This window comes from Quercus suber, unplaced genomic scaffold, assembly GCF_002906115.3.
Source record: "Quercus suber isolate HL8 unplaced genomic scaffold, Cork oak 2.0 scaffold_164, whole genome shotgun sequence".
Taxonomy (NCBI): domain Eukaryota; kingdom Viridiplantae; phylum Streptophyta; class Magnoliopsida; order Fagales; family Fagaceae; genus Quercus; species Quercus suber.
In genome coordinates, this window is record NW_027069625.1 from 577517 (window position 1) to 604381 (window position 26865).

Sequence of the window (26865 nt, forward strand, 5' to 3'; positions counted from 1 at the left end):
TAGGATAGTTGTCAAGTCAGAATCAGTAGATTATCTATCTCAATAAGATCATGTCAGACAAAATGTGGAAATTTAGGTGAGTCTGTGTCACTTGTTATGTATTTGAGAGGAAAAAAAAATTTGGTGGGGGTCAGATGCTTTCATTCTAGAGTTGTTTTATTACTCCATTAGTAATTTTCTGTAATATGTTTTTTTTTTTTTTACATCTCAGGATAAAAAATGGAAGTGGTGAGGCCTTTTATCCCAGATCAACTTTTGTTATCAATTGTACAGGTAAATATTGTGTCTGTTCCTTTATTTTGTGAACTTGTGGCATTTTGGAGATAATCATGACCTTTTTATATATTGCAGGTGATGTCTGTAAGGGAGATGTTGTTCTGTTCACACAGAAAGTTTATGAGAAGTATACAGTCACCCTGGCTCTTCCTCTTTATTGTCTCTTATCTCTTTGATGTTTCATCTAGGTCCTAAATTTTTATTTTTCTTTGTAAATTAAGGGATTATTTTCAAACAGGTTTAATAAGGTGACAAGGCATGGTAGGCTTCTTGGGAAGAGAATCATTGCTGGAAGGGTTGTTAAGGAAAGCTATGGTGCATCCAAACAACAACATACATTTACAGTAGGGCAATTATCACCTTGATGATTTGTGCTTATTATGTATACCTAAGTTAAATGCATTACTGGAAATAATCAGTTTAATGATCTGAGTGATTTGTTGATAATTGAATATCTGCTTCTATTACTACACATTTTTTTATTCATTGACACTGTAGTTTACCCATTTAGTCATTTATGTATCCAATCAATGCTTCTGATTTGCAAGGTTGAGGTTCTCTGGAGCAAGGGTATTAACAGATTGCCTCCACTTTTTCCTTTGCTTGTTAAGGGCCGTAACCTCTATAAGATGAGAACTTTCAGACGGGTAACTTGTTATATAATGGAATGACAATATTATCAGGTAAAGACTTTTCCAGAGGTTGGCTTACTTGAATGTTTTCTTGTCCACCTTTTTAGCATTGGAGTAATGAATCAGAAAGAATAAAAGTGCTGGCTGAGAAGCACAAACGAGGTACAGCAGCAAGACTTGTGAGAGAAATGAAGAAAAGGAAGAAGACATTGTCTTCTAATGGAGGTATGGGATGACGGGATTAAAGGAGGTAGAATTTCTTGAGTTTTCTACTTTTAGAATATTAGAGATTCTTATTCACATTTATTTCTGATGACAATTAGGTTCAAAACGTCAGAAACAATTCCATCATACAAGATCATCTCAATCAAGAAAGACCACTGTGCCAGAAAAGGAGAAGCATTTTGATAGACATGGGAAATTTGAAAAACATCATCAACATCAAGAGGCCCCCCTACTGAGACCTGCCAATATCAAAGGAAATGCAATCTCAGGAGCCCCGAAATATTCTAAGAGGCACCAGAAATTTGCTCACCCTACTAATAATGATAGAGTTCCTGCTTGTCAATCATATGTTGGTCCTCCACAAAATTCTTACCAATTTCAAAGTGGCAATCTACTGTCTAGTTATGATATGCCATCCACTTTGACCATGATGAGGCAGCCTTCTAGGAACTCTGCTAGTGCATCTTTTTTGCTGGGGTCGCATCATCAGTGGTTTGAGCATAGCAATTATAAATTTAATGCCTACTCAAATCCCACCTACAACTTTGAACTTAGAAATTTTAATCACATGCCAGAGTCCCTGTTTGTTGACAGGCTGTTGCATCCGTTTCCATCAGGTGCAGAGACCTATGGACAGATGAAGTATGGATTTTGAGCTGCTCTACATTTGGGTGACAGAGATGAGATGCTGTCTGGCCTATTGTGTCCCCTGATTTGATGGAAGAATTCCTGGGCTTGCAATTTTTCAGTAAGTAAATCTAGTTCCCTTTGGTGATGATGTTGGTTACCTTGCTACTAATATGAAATTATAGTTGCATTATTCTTTTAATAATGCGCTGTTCAGGCTAGAGTGGATATATGGTTCTATGAATTGAGTTTTCCTGAGTATACTGGGGATATGTGTGGGGAGCATATGTTAAAAATTGTTGTTGCAATATAAGCAAGTTCACGGTAGATTTGATTTTATATTTGTGGCTACCTGCTGTTATGCCAGCTCCATTTTCTTGTTCAATATCAAATGGCCATACGGCTCCACCCCAAACACACAGAACATGTGAAAACTTTCTGTTACTTTTGTTTTATTACTGTATTGACAAGGAATCCAGGTATTCTACTATGCTTGTCAACATGTCCTAGATGCAATACTTGTACGAGGTTGCCTGTAGTTATTGTAAAATTAAATCAACTAGTTATTAGTTTTCTGGGATGAAAGCATGTTAGAAAGCAGCCTTGAAACCAGAGTATGGATTGTGAACCCTGAGATGGCTGATACAAGCATCAGCTGTACCACCAACTCTTCCATAAACATGCAATGCATCTTTAATTTTTGGGGCAACTGCCTGTATAGTCGTGTTTGTTTACTTCATGATAGGAAGATCCCTTTGTTCAGGATGAGGTTAATAGTAGAACCTTCACTTCACTCTTCTGATGTATCGCCCTTTTTTCTTTATTTTTTAGCAGTGGTATTGATTTGTGAAATGTCATTGTTTTTAAATATTTTGTCCCTGATAACCTATGCACTACCTGACTTTAAAACCCAGGACCTCTCATTGTTTTAAGTATTACTTAGACACCAAGATTTCTGGCAATATCTTGGCATTGGTCTTCAGAAATGAAAACCAATATAAATGGGATATTATTATTATTGTTTAAACATATTTAGAATATAATTTAACAAATTGCAATATTATGAACGAGAAATCGGCGGAGGGCATGATATATACATATTGTTTATGCCCCCTATTAAAAATCTTACCCTATTTTATGGCAGTTCTAAATTTGAATAGAGGATTATGATTCTCTTCATTTGTTTTGAACGAAAGGGAGAATGTCCATTTCATAATGAAGACTAAGTATTTAATGAATTTAAAGGTAAATGTAATGCCATGTCATTTAAATTAAGATGCATTGGGATGAGATTTTAAATGAGGTGATATTCCGTTGACTGTATACCGTTAACAGCATGAGAAATTACATTTCAGTCTAAAATGGATAAATAATTGCTCTGGTTTGGAGTTATCTTCCTCCAATATGCTCTGTGGTGATTGAAAAATCATTTGTATGTAATCTTGGGATGAGATTTTAAATGAGGTGATATTCCGTTGACTGTATACCGTTAACAGCATGAGAAAGTACATTTCAGTCTAAAATGGATAAATAATTGTTCTGGTTTGGAGTTATCTTCCTCCTATGCTCTGTGGTGATTGAAAAATCATCCGTATGTAATCTTAGGGTCTGTTTGGGATCTGCTTATTTTGTTAAAATTAAAATTTTTTGCTGAAAGTACTATAGATAAAGGTAAAAGTTAGTTAAAATAGTACAGTAGAACTCATAAATAGTACCAAAAAATGCAGTAGGACTCATGAATGGTAGCAAAAATAAGCTAAATAATAAAATAAGCTGACAACTTTTATCAATGTCAAACGCACACTTAGTCACGAGACTTTTTTAATAAGTTATATGACTTGTTTAAATAAGAAAAAGTTTAGCTTTAATTCGGTTTGAAGCTATATTTCTCCAACCTATGTGGTGATTGAAAAGACTATTTATATTCATGTAAAACAAAGTTTGGCTCTAAACATAGTTGGATTTATATTTTTCAACCTATTACATGGAAAATTATAAGACAATCTAGGTGTTCAAATTAAACAAATCACATAACACATGGATGGTATTTTAATTGACACGTAGTAGGTTGAAAGCAAGATTATTCAAAACATATTTGAAGCCAAATTTTTTCTTGTGTAGTTTTAGTTACACTACTTTTTTGACTAATTATGTAATTATCTAAAAGAACACATAGTGATAGTCTTATAAATCATAGTTAGTTGAAAAGGCTAACTCTAAATTGATTTGAAGTCCAATTTTTTTTAACACACATGAAGTGTCTTATAAATTGTTACATAATGATTTGGAAAATGCCAAAAATAAAAAACAAAAACAAAACAAACAAATGAAAAGAAAAGTAAAGGACTTTTTGTTAACAAATTTTATTGCACTTCCGTTAAGAAAGAATCTATTGGATCCCACTTCATTTGGAAGCAACCAAAAGAAGAAAAAAGTATTTACTCTTAATTAACTCGTGTGACTGCAGCCAAAAAATTGATCAATTACGGTAAAACATCCGACCTTAAGCTATTGCCTCCAGATATTCGTTAACCTTTTACCCATGAAAAAGACCCCGAAGAGAGAATGTGGGACAGCGTTGACAGCAAAGACACAGAAGAGGCATGTGTGGTGGCAAATGGCGCAGTACTGTAAGTTGCGAGAGTCGTATTGGAGTCGGTGATTCGTTGAATGTCGACCAAAGCTGATGGTGTGAACATGATTGTGCCAACTACAGTTATGACCAAACGTGCAGACACTTGTGCTGGTCATTATTTCATTTGTGGTGATAGTTGGATGAGAGGAATTGCACTTTTTTTTTTAAAACCTTGGTTCGGCCTTGTGAAATTCAATCCCTACCAACACCAAAAATCAATTGATGTCTTAGTCTGATAATAAAAGACATCATCAGGAGCGGACTTTATAGATCAAACTCTCTAAAAAAATATTTTTTAAATTTTATGTTAATTTTAGCATATTATATAGGCTAGAAGTTATCATGGTTGTGTTAGAACCTTTATATTGTGTGCGTAAGATATTTTTTATTATTATTTTTTGAGTAATATATGGGATATTTTTATACCATTTTTAATTAATATTATATATATGAGAGAGAGAGAGAGAGAGAGAGAGAGAAATATTTTATGATTTTGTTTTTTTGGGTAATATATGGGAGATTTTATTCTCTCTTTTTTTTTTTTTTTTTTTTGGTAGAATATAAAGTCACTCATCAATTTTTTTTTTTTTTTAGTCCAGTTACACTCAGTGTTCATATCATAATAAAGAGGGTTTAACTGTATGTGGAAGATTTTTTACTTTATAATATATATTTCGCGGGTAAAATGTTAGAACACTCATTATTTTTTTTTTAAAGTCTAGTGACACTCCTATAGCTAGGATATCCCTTTAAACCAATGAAGTTAATACCGTACCGTACGACCGGTACGGCTGGTATTTCTCATTTCGGTGGATAAAACGGTACCGAACACACCCTTAAATTGTACCGCTCAAAATACCGGTTTATACCGGACTATGCCGGACGTACCGGCAAATACCGGCCATTTCAGGCGGAAAGTAAAAACCGGCCGGTACAAAAAGCTTCTTAAAAAAAAACACAAAACACAAAACAAAACATAAAAGTACCAAATGGCTCATGTCGCCTTCAAGCCCAGCACCACTTTGTTGGTCGGTGTCAACATTTCGCTGATTATCCCTTCCTCTTCCTCCTTCAGTTTCGTTCCTTTCACTTCCCTTCTTTATTTATTTTTTTTTTTTTTTCACTTCTTCTTATCTGTTGTTTAGACTAACAGCTGCATACCCTTGGTCCTTTTGTTTTGTGTGGTTCTTGTAATCTTATTTTGTGTGTACTGACACCACACGTGTAGACTTTGAAATTTGAAACAAATTTGAAATTTCAATTACATCATTTATTTCAAATTTTCAACTATTGTTTTTTTTTGTTTTTTGCTGAATATTCAACTATTGCCAGTTGCCACTCACTAGTTTTATATTTTTAATAATTAATAGGCAGTTACGTGAGCTAGAGATAAACAATAAATGAAATATTACATGTTTATAAACATGGTCCTAGAGATTTTGTGTGTGTATATATATATATATATATATATATATAATAAATATAAAATAGCGGTAAACTCGAAACGGTACACTGGTATTGACCGGTATTCGAAATATATTGTACCGCTGACCAAACCGGTACAGTCTCCGGTACGGTATTGACTCCCTTGGCTTAAACCCAAATAGTGCAGTTAATAATTATTAATTAACATGAACGGAAAGATTATGATTAATCCAATCAAAAAGTATAGGGATATGATTAAAATGATTGAATATTGAGTGTGTGATTACTGATTAGCAAAGAATTATAATGGTTGGAGAGTTTATTTGCTTATTTGTTTAAACTTTTAATATATGTGTATATATAGGTATACCTAAAAAATGTAAGATCTTAAAAAATAATAATAATAAATAAATAAAATAAAAACCTATACTAAAACAAATAAGTTAAATAAATTTACGTTTAACAAACCCGAATAGTGCAGTTAATAATTATTAATTAACATGAACGGAAAGATTATGATTAATCCAATCAAAAAGTATATGGATATGATTAAAATGATTGAATATTGAGTGTGTGATTACTGATTAGCAAAGAATTATAATGGTTGGAGAGTTTATTTGCTTATTTGTTTAAACTTTTAATATATGTGTATATATAGGTATACCTAAAAAATGTAAGATCTTAAAAAAAATAAAAAAATAAAAACCTATACTAAAACAAATAAGTTAAATAAATTTACGTTTAACAAACAACCGACAATGACCAAAGCCAAACCAGAATTAATGTAATTGGATAGGTATTCGTGCAATTTACACTTTTAGATTTGAACTCTTTTATGTCATTTGCCATATATTGATCACAATCAATAATTACCTTAAAAAAAATGTATTTCGAATTGATAAAAAAATAATAAATAAATAAAAAGGAGAAATAAATGAATGAAAATCTTATCACTTTGATTATTGCTGTCCTGCCCGCCAATGTTAGGCAATGCCTGCCTTACGTACCTGTAATATAATATGGAATGGAGTTCAGCTTGTGCACTGCATGAAATAACATAGATTATTAATTATTATTATTATTATTATTTTGCTTAAATTCTTTTTAGATGTCTTCCTCTCATAAGTCATAGCATCTCCTTCACAGACAAAAACATGGGGGCAGTTTTAGGCAAGCATGTCTACTTTGTAAAGTTTTTTTTTTTTTTTTAAATGTAACATATTATTTGTACATTTTTCTAAATTATTGAGAAATTTAACCAGAACATTTGGTTTGAAAGTGAAACCACAAAAACTATGATTTAGTGGCTTCGACATCCTTAATTTTAATAATTATGGAGTAAATAGATACATAGGTGTATAGCAAGAAATTCTTACGTCGTCATTAAATGTCTAACGTGATAGCTCCTGATTGGTGGTGTAAACAAGCCATTTTCTGCCAGCTCCGGATCAACATGCAATTAATATAATATATACATGTGAATAGTGTGATAATTAAAAAAGTCCCACATCGGATACTAATGAGAAGAATTACCGGTTAAACTTTTGGATCAAGTGTCACTATCTATATGAGTACATGTTATATTATCCTCTTAATTATCGATTGAAGAGAAGTTTAATGACAATTTAAAATATTTTCTAGAGAAAATAATTTTTAGAAAAGAAATTAATTTCAAGTATTTGATGGTGTTCTTGAAAATATTTCGGAAAATATTTTCAAGTATTTGGTTGCGTTCCTGAAAATGTTATAGAAAACATATTTTCTCATCTCCCAAGTCCAAAGTAGAAATATAATAAAAATGGGAGAATTTTAGATTTAACAAAAAAAAAAAAATCTTGATCAAAGACCTGTAGTGCCAAGCGCTAGTGATCATTGGCCACCGATGGTGGTGGTTGGCCATCGGATACCGGAGATGTTAGTGGTGGGTGGTGGGGGGGGGGGGGGTGATAGACAATAGAGGGTAGAGTATGGAAGTTCAATTGATAAGTTTTGGATAAGGCGGAAATTGTTTACAGAAGATGAAATCGTAAACCAATTTCTACCATAAGTGATTTTATTTTACAGTCAATCGAAACACCAACATTTTTGTTGCCTCAAACATCTGTAAATGTGGAAAATATTTTTCAAAAATCAATTTCCATCTAACCAAACATAGATTTAACGTGGACCATTTGCTAACTTAGCACTGTCAAGTCAGACACCAAAAATGAGAAACCATCTCTTCAAAAAATAATTTTACAAAAAGAAATTTTACTAAATAATTTGAAAAGAGCGCTGATTTTACCATCGCAGTTAACTCATTTTCACGCTATTAGTGTTATCGAAACACTAGAATGGGGAGCAATTCTTTTCCTCATTTTTAAACATGATATTATGACAATTAAGAGGTCGGAAGAAAGAAAAACAAACAGCAGAATATATTGCCTATGCTCGACAGTTTCTACTTTATTTATATATTTCTGTTTTTAAACATGATATTATCATCAGTACTCTACATTTCTCTCAAAAAAAAAAAAAAAAAAAACCAGTACTCTACATTGCCATCGTGACTGGGAATAGCCTATCCAAAAAAGTATAAACACCCCCTCCTAACAGAAGTGCACCACTGAAAAAACAACCAATTCAAAAGCCATATCAGAAACAACGAAACAGCAAGAAATCTGATCAATGAGAAAACAGCTTGCGAAGGATGTGTGATAGTTGCACATCATTTTAATGTGCTGATTATGAAGTGGGTTGAGTGACATTTATGGAGTGATTAAGGGGGTTGTAACAGTCAAGTCTACCCCACAACACTAGATTTTTTTTAAAAAAATCTTTTTTATTTTTGGTTTCTTTAGTTGTAAACAGAGGATTATTATTATTATCTATTATTTTTTTCCAAAATGACCAAATATCACTATTTATAGAAAAATATATATATATATATATATGTACATATCAATCTACTATTATTTTAGAAATATGTAAGGATTTATCATTTTTTGGGTACTCGAATTTAGGAAACTCAATTTTTCTATGGTACTCGAGTTCTATAAAATTGAGTTTTTTTGAAAAAATAGCCTTCAAATTTGCTGAAAATTTTTTGATAGAACTCGAGTACTGTAAAAAATTTTGAAAATTTTTCATAGAGAACTCGAGTTCATGGAACTCCAGTACCATGAAAAACTTGAGTTTCCCAAACTCGAGTCTCTAAAATTTAGTAGATTCCTACATTTTTCCAAACTAGTAGTAGATTGATATATATTTCGGTAAACAGTGCTATTATGCTATTTTGGCCATTATTTTTGATAAACCGCAACTAATTTAAAGGAATCTCCTGTCCAAGGAAGATCTTTCCCTCTTTGCCAAAATTGTGTTTATTACCCCTCTTAAAAAAGAAAAGTAGTGTTCATTGCACAAGTTTGAATTTGGTAAGAATGAGTAAAAAATTCATATTTTCCACAATTCAATAAGAAATTGTCACATTAGCCTTTTACTTAAAACTTAATACATTTGATCAAATCTAATAATACCATATCAACCTTTTACTTAAAACCTAAAATATGGTATTTATTAAGATATGATCATGTGTGATCAAATGTATTTATGTTTTCATAATATGATGATACTAGTCACTAACTTGTGCGATGCACATGAATAACTACTAGATGAGTTTCAAGGAAAAAAAAAAGCTATTATTTTTGAGTTGGAGTAGTAAGCAAAAATACATGAAATTAAAAAAAAAAAAAAATGGTATTGAAAGAGTAGCACAAAGTTTTATTAGCTAGGCAAAAAAAAAGTAGTGTTGTTTTATTTATTAGTTTTTTGTAGGAAGGAATAAGAGACAGAATGTTACATTTGTAGTTTAGTTTGTGTTGTATATATAAGATATGTTATAATATATATATATATATACACACACCAAAAGTAGCTTATTGAAAGGTTATAACCCTTCAAATTTGATATACCAAAAGGTGCCTATTGGATTAACCCTGAGTATGAGTGAGTTTTCAGCCCAACAAGCCCAAACAATAAATTTTTAGAGTATGGGCTCAAGAACTAGTACTGTGTGACAGGAAAGGTTCTACTCCTCAAGTAACAAGGGATACTTTAGGTTTATTCCTAAAAAAACTCTCTTCGGCTCTTTTTCAGTCAGTCTCTCTCTCTGCTTTCTTTCTTTTTTCTGCCAGAAGAAGTCCCCCTTATTTCCTTCGTTCCTATGTTATATACTCCGTTTTCCCCCCGTTTCCATCGTACACGTGTAGTTCTTATCTTGGGAGTTCCTTTCTGTCCCATCCAGTACCTACCGAAACCTTCAGCTTAGTGGCCATAAAGCTGCTTAGTTACTGTTCAGGCATCACCTCCACATTAATGCGGCCAGAGTGTTAGCTGGAAAGCATTTAATGTGGAGGTGATGGCCTTAGAAGATATTCGCTACCTTCCCCGATACTTCCTTAAGCTATATCCAATTTCCAGTTCAGATACAACTTGGCGGAGTCTCTCCACTAACATGAAAGTTACATTCACCTCGGACTTTGGTGTCCTCGGACGTGTGTTATGCCGCTGTATATAATATCTACTCGTTCCTCCTATATTACCCATTTGGTAAGAATAAAACTTTTTTAGACTGTACTCGGATAACTAAGTGTCCTCGGATTGGGCCATTGGGCCCCGAGCCCACTTCTGAGGATTACTATACTTTTTTAACTAACAGGCCCCACACCTTCATATTAGATATATATTAAAGGTGTTTATTGATCGAAAATGTATCTATTTACTGAAAATGTGTTTATTAAATGAAAATAGGCGTTTTGATCAAAATGGTGCATATTGAATGAAAATATGCCTATTGAAGGGTCATAATCTTTTGAGTATAAATAATGGTTCATATTCATTTGGTAACTTATTCTTTAACTTTTTTTCTTTCATCTTTTTTAAAAACACAAGAAACCTGTGAGTTTTTTTCTCAGATTTCTCATTCTCTTCCTAGGCATTATCGGTACTTTTCTACTCAGTGACAATTTTTTGTTTTAATATATACATCTTATCTGAAACGATAAGTGGATACTGAAACTTAACGGGCAAAATGATAATGCACAATTGTTCATTGTTTTTAAATATATACGTGGCACAAATTTATGTCGTCATGTGATGTAATAAGAAGTGGTCAATAAAAAGTTAAAAGTTTTGCTTTTATATTATATAGATGACATGTCTTTATTGGAGGTGCAAACCCCAAGTCTATATAGAATTTAATTATTTATTACACACTTTGTTGCACACATCTTTCCACACTTAAAAACAAGTCATGGTTTCAGTTAATCTAGGATGGCAAATTTTACCATACTCCTTTCCACAGTTATTTTATATGGCATATTGTGTTTGCGGGAAAAAAGTATGTGAAAGAGTCTAGTTCTAAAATTATTGAAGGTTGCCACATTGGTTGACCCCATGGTACATGCCTTAATGTACCACTCTATGGCCGGTTTGCAACTCCCTGCAATCCAAAACTAACGATGCCTAAATAAGAGGAAAAACACTATTAGAATTGATAAATTTTAGTACAAAATAAATTTCCAAATTCCAACATGACACACTTGTAACCCAATTGTCAAGTTACGTGAAGAGACCAAGTCTGATGATTGATTTGTTGATGCTCAAATAATAAGGGTGAATCCCGTGATCCAATATGCCACCAATGCTTACCCAAGATTAACATCTACACTGCCATCCGTATTTAGCTTGACAAAGAGAGGATCTAGAGGATGCCGTCCAAAAAAAAAGAGGATAAATTAAACCAAACTCCCTGTAGGTTTTTCAAAATGAGCACCGCCTAAACATTTCCGCTTAAAATTTTTTTAAATGCAATAATTAAATTTTCACTAGTTTCTAAATATATATATATAACTAGTCGCTAACCCGTGCGATACACGAGAAAGTTCTTAGAAATGCTAAATATTTTTTTTAATCAAAATTAAATGCATTTTTTGTCAGGTTGAGAGAAATTTAGTCAACTTAAATGAACCTTTTCACTTTGGATTTTAAGGAATAACTCACACAAAAAGGAATATACAAATTTCATTAGGATTTCAGCTGGTCAACCAAGGTAGGTGTGTGTGTCTCTATATATATATATAGTGACCTTGTCAAATATTTCTTAATCTTCCAACAAAGCAAATTATTGCTCATTTGAAGCAATTTACAATGTTCATTCTAAGCAGAAGCTTACATACTTTTTGTTGTTTGTGATTTACAATTTGAGTAGATAAAAAAATAATATGATGTTCTATCACTAGTTATTGCCTTCACAACAAAAAGGGTAAAATTTCAAATCAAAAGATTACATATCACATTTAAAAAGAAACACTAACAGAAATAAAATATATGACATGCACTAATAACAAATGAACATAATATTCAAAGAGTTTTGTAAATCAACAAAAAAATCTTATTAAATTGCTGGGGTTAGCTTCACTAACTATATTTTATCAATAAAAATAATTTTCTTCATAAGACTTGTTTAAGTTATCATATTAAATATGAAAAATCAGGTGCAAACATATTGTTGTTGACTCTACACTGTATCACAAAGAGTCTCTCTTGGCTTCATTCTTCTCTATGCTCTACAACTAAAGCTCCCCTATCATAAGCTTCCTGCCTTGCAAAACTGTGCAAACAAAAGCAGAATTCCAGAATTTTCATTTCTTACTTTTGCAGCCCTCAACAAAAGTTAAGATTCATGATTTTATCCAAGTCTTGCATGCCTTTATTATTAAAATTTTCAATATATACACCATTAGCATAGATACAAATTGATTCAAAAGCAGCCTTATTTTAAAAAGGCCATAATGCAGAAATATCACCAACAAATAATCGTAATATTTGAAGAGAGATGAATGAAGCAAAATAAAAATAATTAAAATTCACAAAATGAAGAACCAAATATCAAGAACATAGAGGGAGATTGTTGGAAGCAAAATTAACAAACCTAGCATAAATTACAGGATGTGCGGATAACAAACCAACCAAATTGGCACATATATCAACCATCAATAACACACCTAAAATTATAAAAATCTAAATAGATTAAAATGTTAGATTGAGAAAGAACTTAACTGTTTTTTTATAACTGCCAAAAATGTTTAAGGATTTCCAAAACTACTAAAGTTTGTCCGGGTTAAATAATTTTATACACCTATGGGAATCTAATTCTTTTCAATCAGTCAAAGAATTAGATAAACAAACAAAAAGAATAGAAATATATAATACATGTTTTCAAAGTTTTCAAGGGCGTTAACTAATTCTTCATACTTATTATTCCCTTATCTCCACATCTACTTCTACTTTCCCCACCACTCCTGCACCTTTTAAAATGCCAAAATAACCCAACGACGTCGTTTAATGCAATATCTTTTAAATTAAAGCAGTGAAAAAGATCATAAATTTATGTAAAAATTCAAAAATTTGGGAATTTAGATTCAGATTCTGTAATAAGAACAAAACAATTGGGTATATTATCTTAAAGGTGCTATCTAACACAGAATAGATTGGGTTGCCGAGCTATTTGGTTTTTTCCTTTATAGATGATGTATGGTAGCTGTTTTTCCTTTCTTTCCCACTAACAAAAGTAGTATTGTTTNTCATATTAGGATGAAAGATATAAAAAATAAAAAATAAAAAAAAAAAAAAAAGAAGAAAGAAAGCAAAGAACGAAAAAAAAATTAGATATATTTATTTTGATTGATGGTATAATGACTTAAAAATGAATGAAACTATGTAATTTAATTCAAAGTAATATTGAATCGACCATTCCCCTAATTATGTCGTGCAAACCTAATCCCTAAATCTAATATACGCTTAAGCAAAAAAATCCAATTTATATTCAATACATACAACTTAGTCCAGCAAATCCATCTCAAAGAGCTCATTAGTGGTAAAATACAGTGTTTTTTTTTTTTTTTTAGTGAAATACGTTGCTAAAATTTGGTTAAAATCAAATAAATAAATTGTGTACCATAGAACGACAGAATTAGACGTGTCCCTACTTTCCAGGCCACGCATGAGCCACCTTCATCTAAGATGTTTCGGAATATAGTAGAACCCTAATAAATTTTGAAGAGAAAGAAGTTGTAAAGATAACATTGTGTTGCGGCAAAAGAAGATATATAAATTGGTATGGACAGAAAATACCATACCAGTAGCAGATCATAGACTTTATGCACAAAGCACGGACAGAAACTGCAGATAAATTTTTATGAGAGAAATATGTGTTCTTATCACCAATTGAATAAAAAGACTGCTTTGTCATCCAAGAATGTAATTTGTTCAAGGATCACAGCTCTGCAAACTTTTTTTCACTCTTCAATAGGTTGATTTATAAGTTTTCTGGGTCTCATTAGAGATAGAGATAGATAGAGATTGGAGTGAGAGAGAAGGAAGGAGGTAGTTGAAGGTTTCACCGTGTGTTTTTTTAGGTTTTTCAGAAACTTGGAGTCGGCCGTGTGTTTTTTTAGGTTTTTTAGAAACTTGGAGTCGGCTTGAAGAGAATGGGTTTGTATTATTGGGTTTTATCACTTTATGTATTATCGGGTTTTAGAGAAAAAAAAAAATCAGAATTTTTGTTTTTTTTTTTAATGATACTGATGTGGAAAATTGTGGTGTCAGCAGAGGTTTCGGTATATATATATATATATATATATATATATAGATAATATGATATGATATGATGTGATGTTACATTTAAATTAACTCCTTTTTTTTTTTTGCAATAAATAGTAAATATCTCACCACAAAATTAAATTGAAAGCAATTTGCTTTAATTTCTATGAAAAATAAGAATGCAATATATATATATATATATATTTGCAAGGTCAATTACTTTCTTTTATTTATTTTATTTAATATGTTTTGCATTCGTTTGATTAGACTATATTTGCTAGATTCTTAAGGGTAATTGTGTAATCTACGTGGAATACAAACTATGCTGATAGATAATAGAATACATATTAATAGTTTTTGAAACATCAAAATCAATTATAATTATTATAATGATTCTCAAAAAAAAAATTTTATAAGTATTATAATGAATAAATATCAATGCAACAACATTACTTTATCACCCAAGCCAAAAACAAGGATAGATTAAATAGTTTATGCCTTTATGTGGCGTTTGGTACGGAGGAATCCACATTACTCCTGGCATCCAGATTCCTAGAAATGTGATTCCTAGGAATCACATTTCTAAAAATGTAGCTATTCCTACCTATTTTAAAGAGAATTCATATTCCTACTGAGAGGGGTTTAAGGGGGGAATCTAGATTCCCTTCGCATCTGATTCCCTAGCATGATTTATAACCAAACATGGGAATCTTTAAACATTCCTAGGAATCCTAAAACATTAACCTGTACCAAACACCACATATGGTAAAAGAAAGATAGTGTCATGGTTGTCGTCACTCTCAAACTTTACTGAGCACAAAAGCAGAGCCATCTCATACAAGCTATCAAAGATCTAGCTTTAGTCTACAACATAGAAAGAAATATGTGAATCAAGTGCCCCGTACAATGAGTGGCTAAATTCAAACATGTTCTTCATCAGAACAAAGAAAAATAATTTTACTTCCTAAATAAAAAAGAATAATACTTTCTTTCTCTTCTTCTTCTTCTTCTTCTTTTCTCTTTTTTATTTATTTATTTATTTTTAGGTACTCTCTTCTTCTTCTTTGTCTTAGCTAGGCCTGCCATTTTACTTTGAGGCTCTTCATACTACATTGATATCTCCATCAACACTTTGTTTCTTTTCATTATGACAAATATTCTTAGATTCTCCTATTTTAACATCAAACATCTCGACATCATTTGTTCTTGTAAGGCATCTCACCAAATAAGGATGATTTGTTCGATAAAATTAATACTAATAACAGTTGACTTAGGATGCAACATATATTATAAAATCTAACAAAATTCATAAGATGAGTAATTTTTTTTTTTTAGAGAGACTTTCAACCTATGGCATCCGCTCTTAATGATAACTCTTTATTTTCAAACCAAAACACCAATTGGTTTTTAGTATAAACGGGGATTGAATCTCATATCTCTTATTAAACCATCAGAGACTTTACCAGTTGAGCTAATTAAAACCCACCATAAGATGAGTATTTAGAGCACTAACATCCAAGGATGCAAAAAAGTTCTATTTTTCACCCCAAAAATCTAGTTTATCTATTTTACCATCTCATTTTACAACTCACTCTACACCCCAGTTTTTATATTTAGATACAACTTATTAAAATAATATAAATTATACCAACAAATAATATAAAAATAAAAATAAAACACCTCTCTCTCTCTCTCTCTCTATCTCTCTCTCTCTCTCTCTCTCTCTCTCTCTCTCTCTCTCTCTTCTCTCTCTCTCTCTTCTTCTCTCTCTCTCTCTCTCTCTCTCTCTCTCTCTCAAACCCATGCCCAACAATCACCACTACCACCAGCAACCACCTACCACTGAAACTCAACCCAATCACCAAAAGCCAGCCATCACCACCACCACCATCACTAAGACACCACAAAATCCTAAATTTTTAGGAATACCCACATGAAAAAAAACACATCCGATCCAAACCACATTAACACACTCCACAGTCCACAATCAAACATCTACAATGAAGATCACAAAAAAAAAAAAAAAACAATAACAATAACAATAACAAAAACATGTTAGTAGTTCAGATCTAAACCCAAAGACAGCAAATAATAATAATAAAAGACAAACCCAGTAGCATTAATCAACCCAATCTAGCATCAATCAAACATAGCATCGATCAACCTAAGCCACCACACCCACGCTTGCAGAAACCCACAACCACCGAGAAAGCCACTGATTTGAACCCATCAAAATCGCCACCACACATCCACGCAGTCCGGTTTAAACCCACCAATTTCAACCCAAGCCACCACACCCACGCAACCCGCCACCAATTCAAACCCCAGCCCCAAAACCAAAGCCCAACACCAACGCGAGAGAGAGAGAGAGAGAGAGAGAGAGAGAGAGAGAGAGAGAGAGAGAGAGAGAGAGAGAGAGAGAGAGAGAGAGAGAGAAAAGAGAGTTAGAGATGAGAAAGAGAGTGAGGAGATATATTTAATAAAATAAGGAAAATATTTAGCTACAAAATTGATTGTATTGCATATTTTGAAAATCTAACTGTTGAATTGCATGCTCTTTACGTTCTTAACGCACATATTTTATGCATAATTTTAAACTACAAAAACTAGCAATTTAAACAATTTATTAATGACATAGCTATTGATCTTTAATTTTCTAGAAATTTTACAAGCATGGAGGATACAAGAAAAAAAATGTAATCCAATTATGGATTTGTCAAAATTCACCTCCACTAAAAAGATATTGAGTAAGGTTGTAGGCTACAACCAATTTTGTAGCTAACTTTGTCCATTAATTAATATTATTATTTTTACATCCTATGCTACACTTGGTTCTATACATAAGAACCAATTGTTCACAGGTTCTAAAAATTTATAAAAACTCATACCCGGATGGAGCATCTTTTTTGAGCTTTTGATTGTAAAATAGCAATTGGGGGGTGTAAACACCCCCCCCCCCCCCCCCAAACAAATGCTAGTGCTTATAGGCTCAAACTAACAAAAGGCTAAAAGTGAATTGGTATTAATGGAGGTATAAGGTGAGTATTTATAGGCTCAAGCAAGGGGTTGTTGGAGGATTCTAGAGCATCCTAGACAATTGGGCATCCCCCCTTTCAAGAATTGAACCATTTTGGAGCAAATATTTTTTATGAGGGGGGGAAGGGGGGAGGGAATAAGGCCTCTACACAGGGCCGACCCAAGCGTTTCAGAGGCCTAAGGTGAAATCTTCAAATGGGGCTTTTATGTTATCACTTAAATAATATTTAAGTAGCATTTTATATAATAATTTTTTTTAAACCATTCTTTTTACTTTTTAATATGATTTTTTTTTTTTGAAAAAATGCTAAAGTTATAACAAACTTTTCTACAAACTGGTGCTGTAATGAATGTGATCAATGACATGAGACTTACAAAAATACTAAAAATATTATAAAATTTACAACATGAGAATTACAAAGATATATCACCAATCACAAATATTCATTCAAAAAAACATTCAATAGTTTGTTGAAATCTAACTATCATATTCATTGTCACATCAAATTATAAAAGTTATAGAGACCACTATGCACCCTTGGTACAGTAATCACTCCACAAGTATAAGTTCTTGTGGGGTGTGAGGGGCAATGGCCAAGATTTAAGTTTTTAGAAGAAAGTTTCGCACACATATACACTTAGATTATGCTAGAGTAGAATTTTTATCTTGTATAAAAAATAATTAAATAAATGAAAGTTATATATTAAAATTTATAGTATTTTTAACATTTTCCTATTTGAATTACTTGTTATTAGTACCATGTCTATTTGTAAGACCTTTTTATTTAAATTTGTCTTATCTCTATCTCTAGCATTACTTTATTATTTAAGCCTTCTTAATAGTGAAAAAAAAAATGTAAACTAAAATGTTTTAATATCTCTCAAAAATATTATAGAAAATAAATAAATAAATAAATTTGCCCCCAAATTTGGGGCATTCTCTAGTAAGGGGGCCCTAGGCAATGGCCTAATTGGCCTAAGCCTAGGGCCAACCCTGCCTCCATAACAATAATGCCTTTAATAAAATGTGTTTTACACTTCAATTTTTTTTTATATATATTCTTGTCATGTTATAAATAGTGTTTGTTTTATTTGTAAATATTTTTTTAATTACAAATGTATATTAGAAAATATCAATTTTTATATGAAAGGCTTCACACACAATGAGAGAAAGAAGAAGAAGAAGAAGAAGAAGAAGAAATCTAAAATAGAATCTGGAGATAAATTTGTTACTAGTGTAAAAAAATATAGTAGAATGTTTAGATAAAAAAAAAAAAAAAAGGGCTAAAATGCAAAATTCATCCTCTATGTTTCACCAAAATTCATTTTAATCCTCTAACTTTACTTTTTTTCATTTCAATCCTCTTAACTTTCAAATTTATTCAATTAAGGCTTTTTTCCATCAACTTTTATTATATGTTATGGTTAATTTTCTAATTTTATAAATTAAAAAATTCAATTAATGATTGAAAAATATTTTCCAGATTATCTTTTTTCAAAAAAAAAAAATTAACAAAAGTTAACAAAAAAACCTTAATTTAATAAATCTGAAACTCAAAAGATTGAAATGAACAAAAGCAAAATTAGAGGACCGAAATGAATTATGAAGAAACTTAGAGGGTGAATTTTGCATTTTACCCCCAAAAAAAATGAACAAGAATTCCACAAAACAAAAGATAACAATGAAAGATATCATAATAATGTTCAAACATGAAATACAAAAATTATTGATTATTTAAAAAGATTTTTTTGTGGGTTCCAATTAGCTCAACTAATAAAGTCTCTAATGGTTGTATAAGAGATTTGGAGTTCAATCCCCGCTTACATCAAAAACTGATTGGTGTCTTAGTCTGATGATAAAAAGCTATCATCATGAGTGGATACCATAAGTTGAAACTCTCTCTAAAAAAAAATAATAATAATAATTTTTCTCAAATATGAATCTCTTAAAAAAAATTTACTCAAATACTCGTTACAGTTGCTTTTACATAAATAAGTTCACTAAAATTAAAACTATTTTTTTTTTTTTACTTAAGATCGATTATTTCACAAGAAGATTATATGGATTGACTATAATCATTTGAAAAAGAGATGAGAGTAAAACCTAAATATAAAAACTTAATTAGTAATGTTGCATCTTAAAATATGAGAATAATTGCTTTCAAATATAAATTTAAGTTTAGTTATATTTAATTAATATTTAAATTATTTAGGGAAAAAAAAACTACACTTAAATTTATTGTATATGATTAGAATTCTAAGTTCGAAGTTCAACATTAATATAACCAAACCCTTTATCATTACTTTAAAAAGAAAGAAATTAACAAAGCATTTGTTAAAATGAATTTTAATGAGCAAGTGTGGACAAACAAACAAACAAACAAACAAACAAGATTACAGAACTGGCATCTGGGTCCTCATGCCTCACATTACTTGCTTAACATGTCTTTACAAATTTGTTCGATCCTTCCAAAGATAATCCAACTCTCTTGTTTGGAGCATTGTAGCATGTAAAAAGACAAAATTTATGCTGTTAATATATATGTACTAAAATCTGACAAACATTCGCCATAGTTTTAGTTATCAGCTTGCACTTGATCACCTGTATATAGTATCTATATAACTCTCTCCACAAAACATTCAAAATTCTGATTAAAATAAATAAAGGAACAATGAACAATCAAGATCAAGTTTGTCGCCATATAACTACATGTTATGGAACATATGCTAACTACAACCTCTATAATTTTTTATTTTCATCAATTTGTTTTTGATAAACTTCAAGACAGATACCTTAAGTTATTATTTTGCAGCACACGCAATTTGTCTGTTTAGAAAAAGAATAACATGTTACATGCGATTGCATCTGGTTCCTTTTCATTCGTCTATTAAGTTAAATTTGTGCAGTAAATCTCTAACATGGGTACCTATTGGTTCTGACACAAATCCTGTCCAAGATAAAGCTGCTTAAGAAGAATAGTTCCCTATGCATTGTTCAATGTACCAAGCAGTGGTAAAGGGAGGAGAAGCCATTTGAAAATAATTTAAATATTTTCTCAATAAGGATCTGTTAGTGGGATATCTCGTCTGTAGAGTTTTTTAAAATTACGTTTAGATTGGATTAGTTATCCCATGTCATCAAGGTTTAAACTTTAAACAAGCTTATGAAAAAAACTCTCCCCTGTAGGAGCACTTCCTCTCGCTCAGAGCGAGTACTTCCTCCCCTCTTTTCTTGGGGTTTTCCCATTACAAACCTTTAAACCACTCCATGTATGGTAGCTTTCTTACCCACCTGCCATGGAAGAAACTATTCTGAATAATCTCAAACACCTCAGATTAACCAAGGAAGAAGGCGAAGAAATACACATCACGCACATCAACTCGGTTACAAACTTTGAAGAATGATCATTAAGTCTTTTCGGAAAACTACTCTCAGATCGTCAACAGAACATCCGAGCTCTTAAAAATACTCTCCGTACGGCTTGGAAACTTGGCTCTGATTTACGAATCGTTGAGGTTGGAAATGATATTCTACAGTTTAAGTTTAGTTCAAGGTACCAGATGGAATGGGTCGAAAAGAGTGGCCCGTGGAACTTCGAAAACAACCTCCTTCTCCTGTGCCGCTGGAAAAAAGGCTTGTCCTCTTCGAATATTGGGTTCACGCATGCACCTTTCTGGGTCCAAATCTGGGGTTTGCCCTTTGAGTTTATGTGTGAAGAAGTAGGCAAAGATATCGATGGTACGATTGGAAACTTCTTGGAGGTCGACAAACGTTCCTGGCAATCTGATCAAGCGAAGTACATGCGTATAAGGGTTGAAGTCCAACTAAACAAACCCTTGAGACGAGGAGGCTATGTCACTGATGCTGAGGGAGGTAAACACTGGGTCACTTACAAATATGAGCGCCTCCCAACGCTATGTTTTTTCTGCGGCAAACTTGGTCATGATATAAAACATTGTAAGGAAACTACTGACTGGCAGGGGGCAGAGAAGCTGTATGGTGACTGGATGAGGGCGGGTTGGTTCTCTAAGGATGGAAAAAGCACATCATAGCCTAACAGAGGTGATGGCCAGACCGAGGCAGACGGGGGAAGCGATGGTGTTGGAAATCGAGCTCCGTCTGACACTCCGAACGTGCCTGGTTCTGATTTCTTGGGGGGAAACACTTTCTCTGAGGCAAACCACTCTTTGGGGAGTGTTCCTGAGGCCAGCGTTGCAACAAGTCAGACCACTTTACTACTGCAGGCGGCGGAAAACCCGGTTGGATGGGACAAGGCAGAAAATTCAAACCAAAACCAGCAGAAAATTGCAAACTCACGTGCTCCACAAAGAAAGGTAAATTTTGGTGGCTCCCAGTCTCAACGAAGTGAAGAACGGGCTTCTGCCTCTAAAGTAGGCCATTTGGAGTCACTTAGCCCAAAAACCCAAGAGGCTACAAGCCCTTTAAGGCCCAAACTTGAACGTAAGTGCAAACCTGAGGTCCACCCAATGGCACTTGACCCATCCAACTGCAGCCAAACAAGAAAGAAAGTAAATTTGAAGAAAGTTGCTAGGAAAAAAGCCCAGGATGATGGTCAAGCCCATGATGCTGAAATGTTCACTTCCGTGGTTGAGGTGGGCTCTAAAAGACCAGGTAACTCTGAAACTCTTGAGATTGAAGAAAATAGAGTGCAAAAACGTGCTCTCCATGCTCACCCCCTCCCCTCCTCTTTCTCTGATGATATATCGGCGGTGGCTGCCATGCAGCACCGCCGGGAGCAATGATCACCTTAGGATGGAACTGCCGGGGACTCGGGAACCCCCGGACAGTTCGTGTGCTGCACGATTTCATACAGCGTTGGAGTCCCACAATAGTCTTCCTTGCAGAGACAAAACTAAATAAAAAAGAAGCAGAGAAAAGGAGAAGATCAATGTCCCACTTGAATTGTTTATTTGTCCCGAGTAAAGGCCAAAGTGGCGGCCTTGCCATGATCTGGAAAAAGGAAGTAAAATTAGAAACTGTTACATATGGACCTCACCACATTGATGCCATTGTCACAGAGACTGAGTCTGGCTTTAAATGGAGAATCACAGGGTTTTATGGCCATCCTGACACCCACAAAAGAAATGAATCCTGGAAACTTCTAACCTCTCTCCACCACAGTCTTCAGCTCCCCTGGCTCTGCCTGGGGGACTTCAATGAGATAATCTCAATGGAGGAGAAGCAGGGTGGGATTCAAAGGTCTCAGCACCAAATGGACGGTTTTAGGAATGCAATTAACTACTGTTGTTTCAAAGACTTGGGTTATAATGGGTCTGAATTTACATGGTGCAACATGAGGGAAGGGTCTAGCAGAATTTATATGCGGTTGGATCGTGCTCTAGCCACTGATGATTGGAGAAACCATTTTCAGAATACAAGAGTCCACCACCTTTTTAACTCTACTTCCGATCACTGTGCCCTGCTTATCTCTGACTCTTTATTTACGCAACCCCCCCAAAAACGTCGGTTTCATTTTGAGGCAATGTGGGCACATAAGGAGGACTGTAGAGATATTGTTAAAAATGCTTGGTGTGCATGCAGTGACACTAACACGCCTGGGGGCCTTGCCCTTAGTCTAAACCATTGTGCTGCTGACCTTCAGAGTTGGAGTCACTCAGTATTCGGGCACATTCCTAAACAGATTCAAGTTAAAAGGAAAACCCTCCAGTCTCTTTTCCTTCATGATACTGACGGTAGGCATGGTGCTGAAATTAACCAACTCAGGAAGGAACTTAATGACTTGTTGGACAGTGAGGAAATTTTCTGGAATCAAAGATCAAGAGTCCAATGGCTTAAGGAAGGAGATCGAAATACAAAATTCTTCCACCATCGGGCCTCTGAGAGAAGAAAAAAGAATACTATTCTGGGAATTCGAGATGGAAATGGGACATGGTGTGACACAAATGATACTATTGCTGATGCTGCCATTCAATACTTCAAGGATATCTATACCTCTTCCCAACCTGGCTGTTTTGAGGATGTATTAAGAGTTATCCCTTCTCAGGTAACCAATGAGATGAATGAGGAGCTGATTAAAGAGTTTACGAATGATGAAGTGCTCACTGCCCTCAAGCAAATGCACCCAACCAAGGCACCTGGACCGGACGGTATGTTTGCTGTTTTTTTCCAAAAAATATTGGGATATTGTGGGTTCTAGTGTTACTAATATGGTGCTTAATGTTCTTAATTCTAATATGCCCATTGCTGATATTAATAACACCAACATTGCTCTTGTTCCGAAGAAAAATTCCCCCACTAAAATGGCTGATTTTCGGCCAATTAGCCTAAGTAATGTCATCTACAAAATCATTGCTAAAGTCCTCTCAAATAGGCTTAAGGCTGTGCTCCCCCGAATAATCACTGAGAACCAAAGTGCTTTCCTCTCTGAGCGCCTCATTACTGACAATATCTTGGTTGATTTTGAGATTATGCATTACCTAAACAATAAGAGGGATGGGAAGGAAAGTTTCATGGCTGTAAAATTGGATATGAGCAAAGCCTTTGATCGGGTCAAATGGGGTTTCGTGGAGGCTGTAATGGCAAAGCTTGGTTTTCATGAGCGATGGATTGGTCTTATTATGCACTGCATCACCACAGTTACATACTCTGTGCTTATAAATGGTATGGCCTATGGTTGCATCTCTCCCACTAGAGGTCTAAGGCAAGGGGACCCTCTCTCCCCTTACCTTTTTATTCTTTGTGCTGAGGGCCTCTCTTCCCTCTTTAACCAGGCTGTACGGACCGGGGAACTGAGTGGCATCTCCATCAGCCGTGGCTGCCCCCCTGTGAGCCACCTCTTTTTTGCTGATGACAGCCTGTTATTCTGTAAGGCAAGCAGCCAGGAATGCCAAAAACTTACCGAGATCCTCACTAGGTACGAAGCTGCTTCAGGTCAGAAAATTAACACGGATAAATCGTCCGTCTTCTTCAGCCTCAACACAACGCAAGAAACAAAAAATGAGGTTTTGGATATCCTTGGCCCAATGCAAGACTCTAGGCACTCCAAATACCTTGGCCTCCCTTCCATTATCAGAAAATCCAAAAATGAGGTCTTTGCGGATATAAAAGAGAAAGTGGGAAGAAAGCTCTCTGGTTGGAAGGAAAAAATGCTTTCGATGGGGGGTAAAGAAGTTCTCATTAAAGCCGTTGCTCAAGCCGTGCCTACCTACACAATGAGTTGTTTCCTCCTTCCAAAAGGCTTATGTGATGACCTTGAAGGTATGATGCGCAATTTTTGGTGGGGGCAGCGTCAACAAGAGCAGAAAATTGCTTGGGTTGCTTGGAAAAAAATGTGTAAGTCAAAGCTACATGGGGGAATGGGGTTTAAAAACCTTCAAGCATTTAATTTGGCCATGCTTGCTAAACAAGCTTGGAGGCTTCTCACCAGACCAGACTCTTTGATCTCAAGAATTTATAAGGCAAAATACTTCCCACACTCTGATGTTCTTAATGCTCAATTGGGAAGCAACCCTTTTTACGCCTGGCGTAGTATCCATTGCAGTCTTAGAGTGATTCACAGAGGGACAAGGTGGCGGGTTGGTAATGGCAAGACCATTCACATCTGGGAGGATAAATGGCTCTCGACAGCCACGACATATAAAGCAATCAGTCCGCCATGCAACTTTGATGACTTTCCTATGGTCTCCGCTCTTATTAACCCTGATACAAAGCGTTGGAAAGCTGATCTTGTTAGAAGAATTTTCCTCCCCTTTGAAGCGGATACAGTTCTAAGCATTCCGCTCAGTTACACGCTACCGGATGACAAGCTCATATGGACTGGAAATAGGAGAGGCGAGTTCACTGTCAGAAGTGCATACTATGTGGCCCTCCCTCTTGTTGAGACTTCTCAGGATAGTGAAAGCTCTAGTGGCGACCCTCGAACCCAACTTTGGAAAAAAATGTGGCACCTCAACCTTCCTGCTAAGATCCGCATTTTTGCGTGGCGGGCTTGTATGAATGCGTTGCCTACAAGGTTGAATCTGATGATCAGGGGGGTTTGCACTGATGCCAAATGTCCTATATGTGATCAATGTATCGAAAACACTTCGCATGCACTCCTTGACTGTGCCATTCCCCGGTCCGTCTGGTGTTTGTGGTCAGGCTGTCCTGCTTTCCTTGAGAATAAACAAGCTGACATTGTGGATGTGGTACTTCAAATTATTAGCAATGGCTCCGCCCGGGATCTTGAGAATTTTTTTGTCACTACCTGGTATCTATGGTACAACCGCAACCAGATTGTCTTTGACTCCACTGCTCTCCCTCCCGGCCAGATTTAGGATTCTGCACAGAGGCTGGCAAAGGAGTACAAAGGTGCCTTTACTCCTACTATCCCACAACATGACTGTCAAGCTACTTGCTGGTCTCTTCCCCCACCTGGCTTCCACAAAGTTCAAGTGGATGGTGCCTCTAGCCTTGATGGCACGTCTTCTAGCATCGGGGTAATAATTTGGGACTCCAGCAGGCTCATCACTGCTGCTCTAAGCAAGCCCCTTCCTGCGCACTTCCCCTCTGACACAGCTGAAGCTTTTGCTCTGGAAAATGGCATCCTTTTGGCCCATGAGATGAACATCCACCATATCATGCTAGAGTCAGACTCACTTTCTACGGTGCAATCTGTTCATGCAAAGAACATTGATGGTCCTCTTGGCCACATATATAGTGGCATCCAAAGCTCTCTTCTCCTTTTTAGCAGCTAGAGCCTCATTCATCTGAAACGGGACAGCAACAGAGCAGCCCATGATCTTGCACAGCTTGCAAAAGCTACGGGCACAACACAGGTCTGGAAAGGCTCTATGCCACCTCTGTTCAGTACTTTACTCCCTCCAGACCCTACTTAATGCTTTGTATTTGCTTGAGCAACTTTCCTCTCCTCTGTTGGTCTCCCTTTTCGGGTTTTTTTATTGAATGAATGGCAGTTCCGTTTCAAAAAAAAAAAAAAAAAAAAAAAAAAACACTTTAAACAAGCTTTGACTAGCACTATTTTAGCATCTATTTAAATAATTGGTCGATGATGTTGTAAAATCCAATATATTCATTCACAATGGATGAGTAGAATTTTAAGAAATCTACGCTGAAATTAATTATGAACTCTAATGAATTTTAAAATATGGATGTTTGATGAAGAAGTTAACTATGTTCAATGTACCAAATAGTGGAAAAGGGAGAAGCTTGGAGCATTTTAAATAATTTTCTCAATGGAGATGTTTGATTAGGATCAGTTTGAAGGATATCTCTCATCTATGGAGTTTCAAAAATTATGTTTAAATTGGATTTGTCATATCATAAAATTTTGACTAGCTCAATTTTAGTATCTATTTAATAAATAAGTAATGATGTTGAAAAGTCTA

General features: G+C 34.4%; 3 protein-coding genes across 3 annotated transcripts; all 3 read left to right on the top strand.

The window, feature by feature from the left end:
• The first annotated feature begins 153 nt into the window (after nt 1-153).
• LOC136069357 (uncharacterized) lies at nt 154-2250 on the top strand. Its single transcript, XM_065777787.1, has 6 exons — nt 154-273; nt 352-403; nt 515-620; nt 825-923; nt 1016-1133; nt 1232-2250. Exons 1-6 carry the CDS (start codon nt 186-188, stop codon nt 1786-1788), a joined length of 1020 nt encoding a protein of 339 aa, XP_065633859.1. The 5' UTR covers nt 154-185; the 3' UTR covers nt 1789-2250.
• Nucleotides 2251-4430: 2180 nt separating this feature from the next.
• On the top strand, nt 4431-22260 carry LOC136069351 (uncharacterized). The gene is made up of 3 exons (XM_065777778.1): nt 4431-4506; nt 20933-21491; nt 21558-22260. The coding sequence occupies exons 1-3, from the start codon at nt 4431-4433 to the stop codon at nt 22258-22260; spliced, it is 1338 nt and encodes a 445-aa protein (XP_065633850.1).
• Nucleotides 22261-23685: 1425 nt separating this feature from the next.
• Nucleotides 23686-26214, top strand: LOC136069352 (uncharacterized). The gene is made up of 2 exons (XM_065777779.1): nt 23686-25665; nt 25795-26214. The coding sequence occupies exons 1-2, from the start codon at nt 23686-23688 to the stop codon at nt 26212-26214; spliced, it is 2400 nt and encodes a 799-aa protein (XP_065633851.1).
• Nucleotides 26215-26865: the final 651 nt, after the last annotated feature.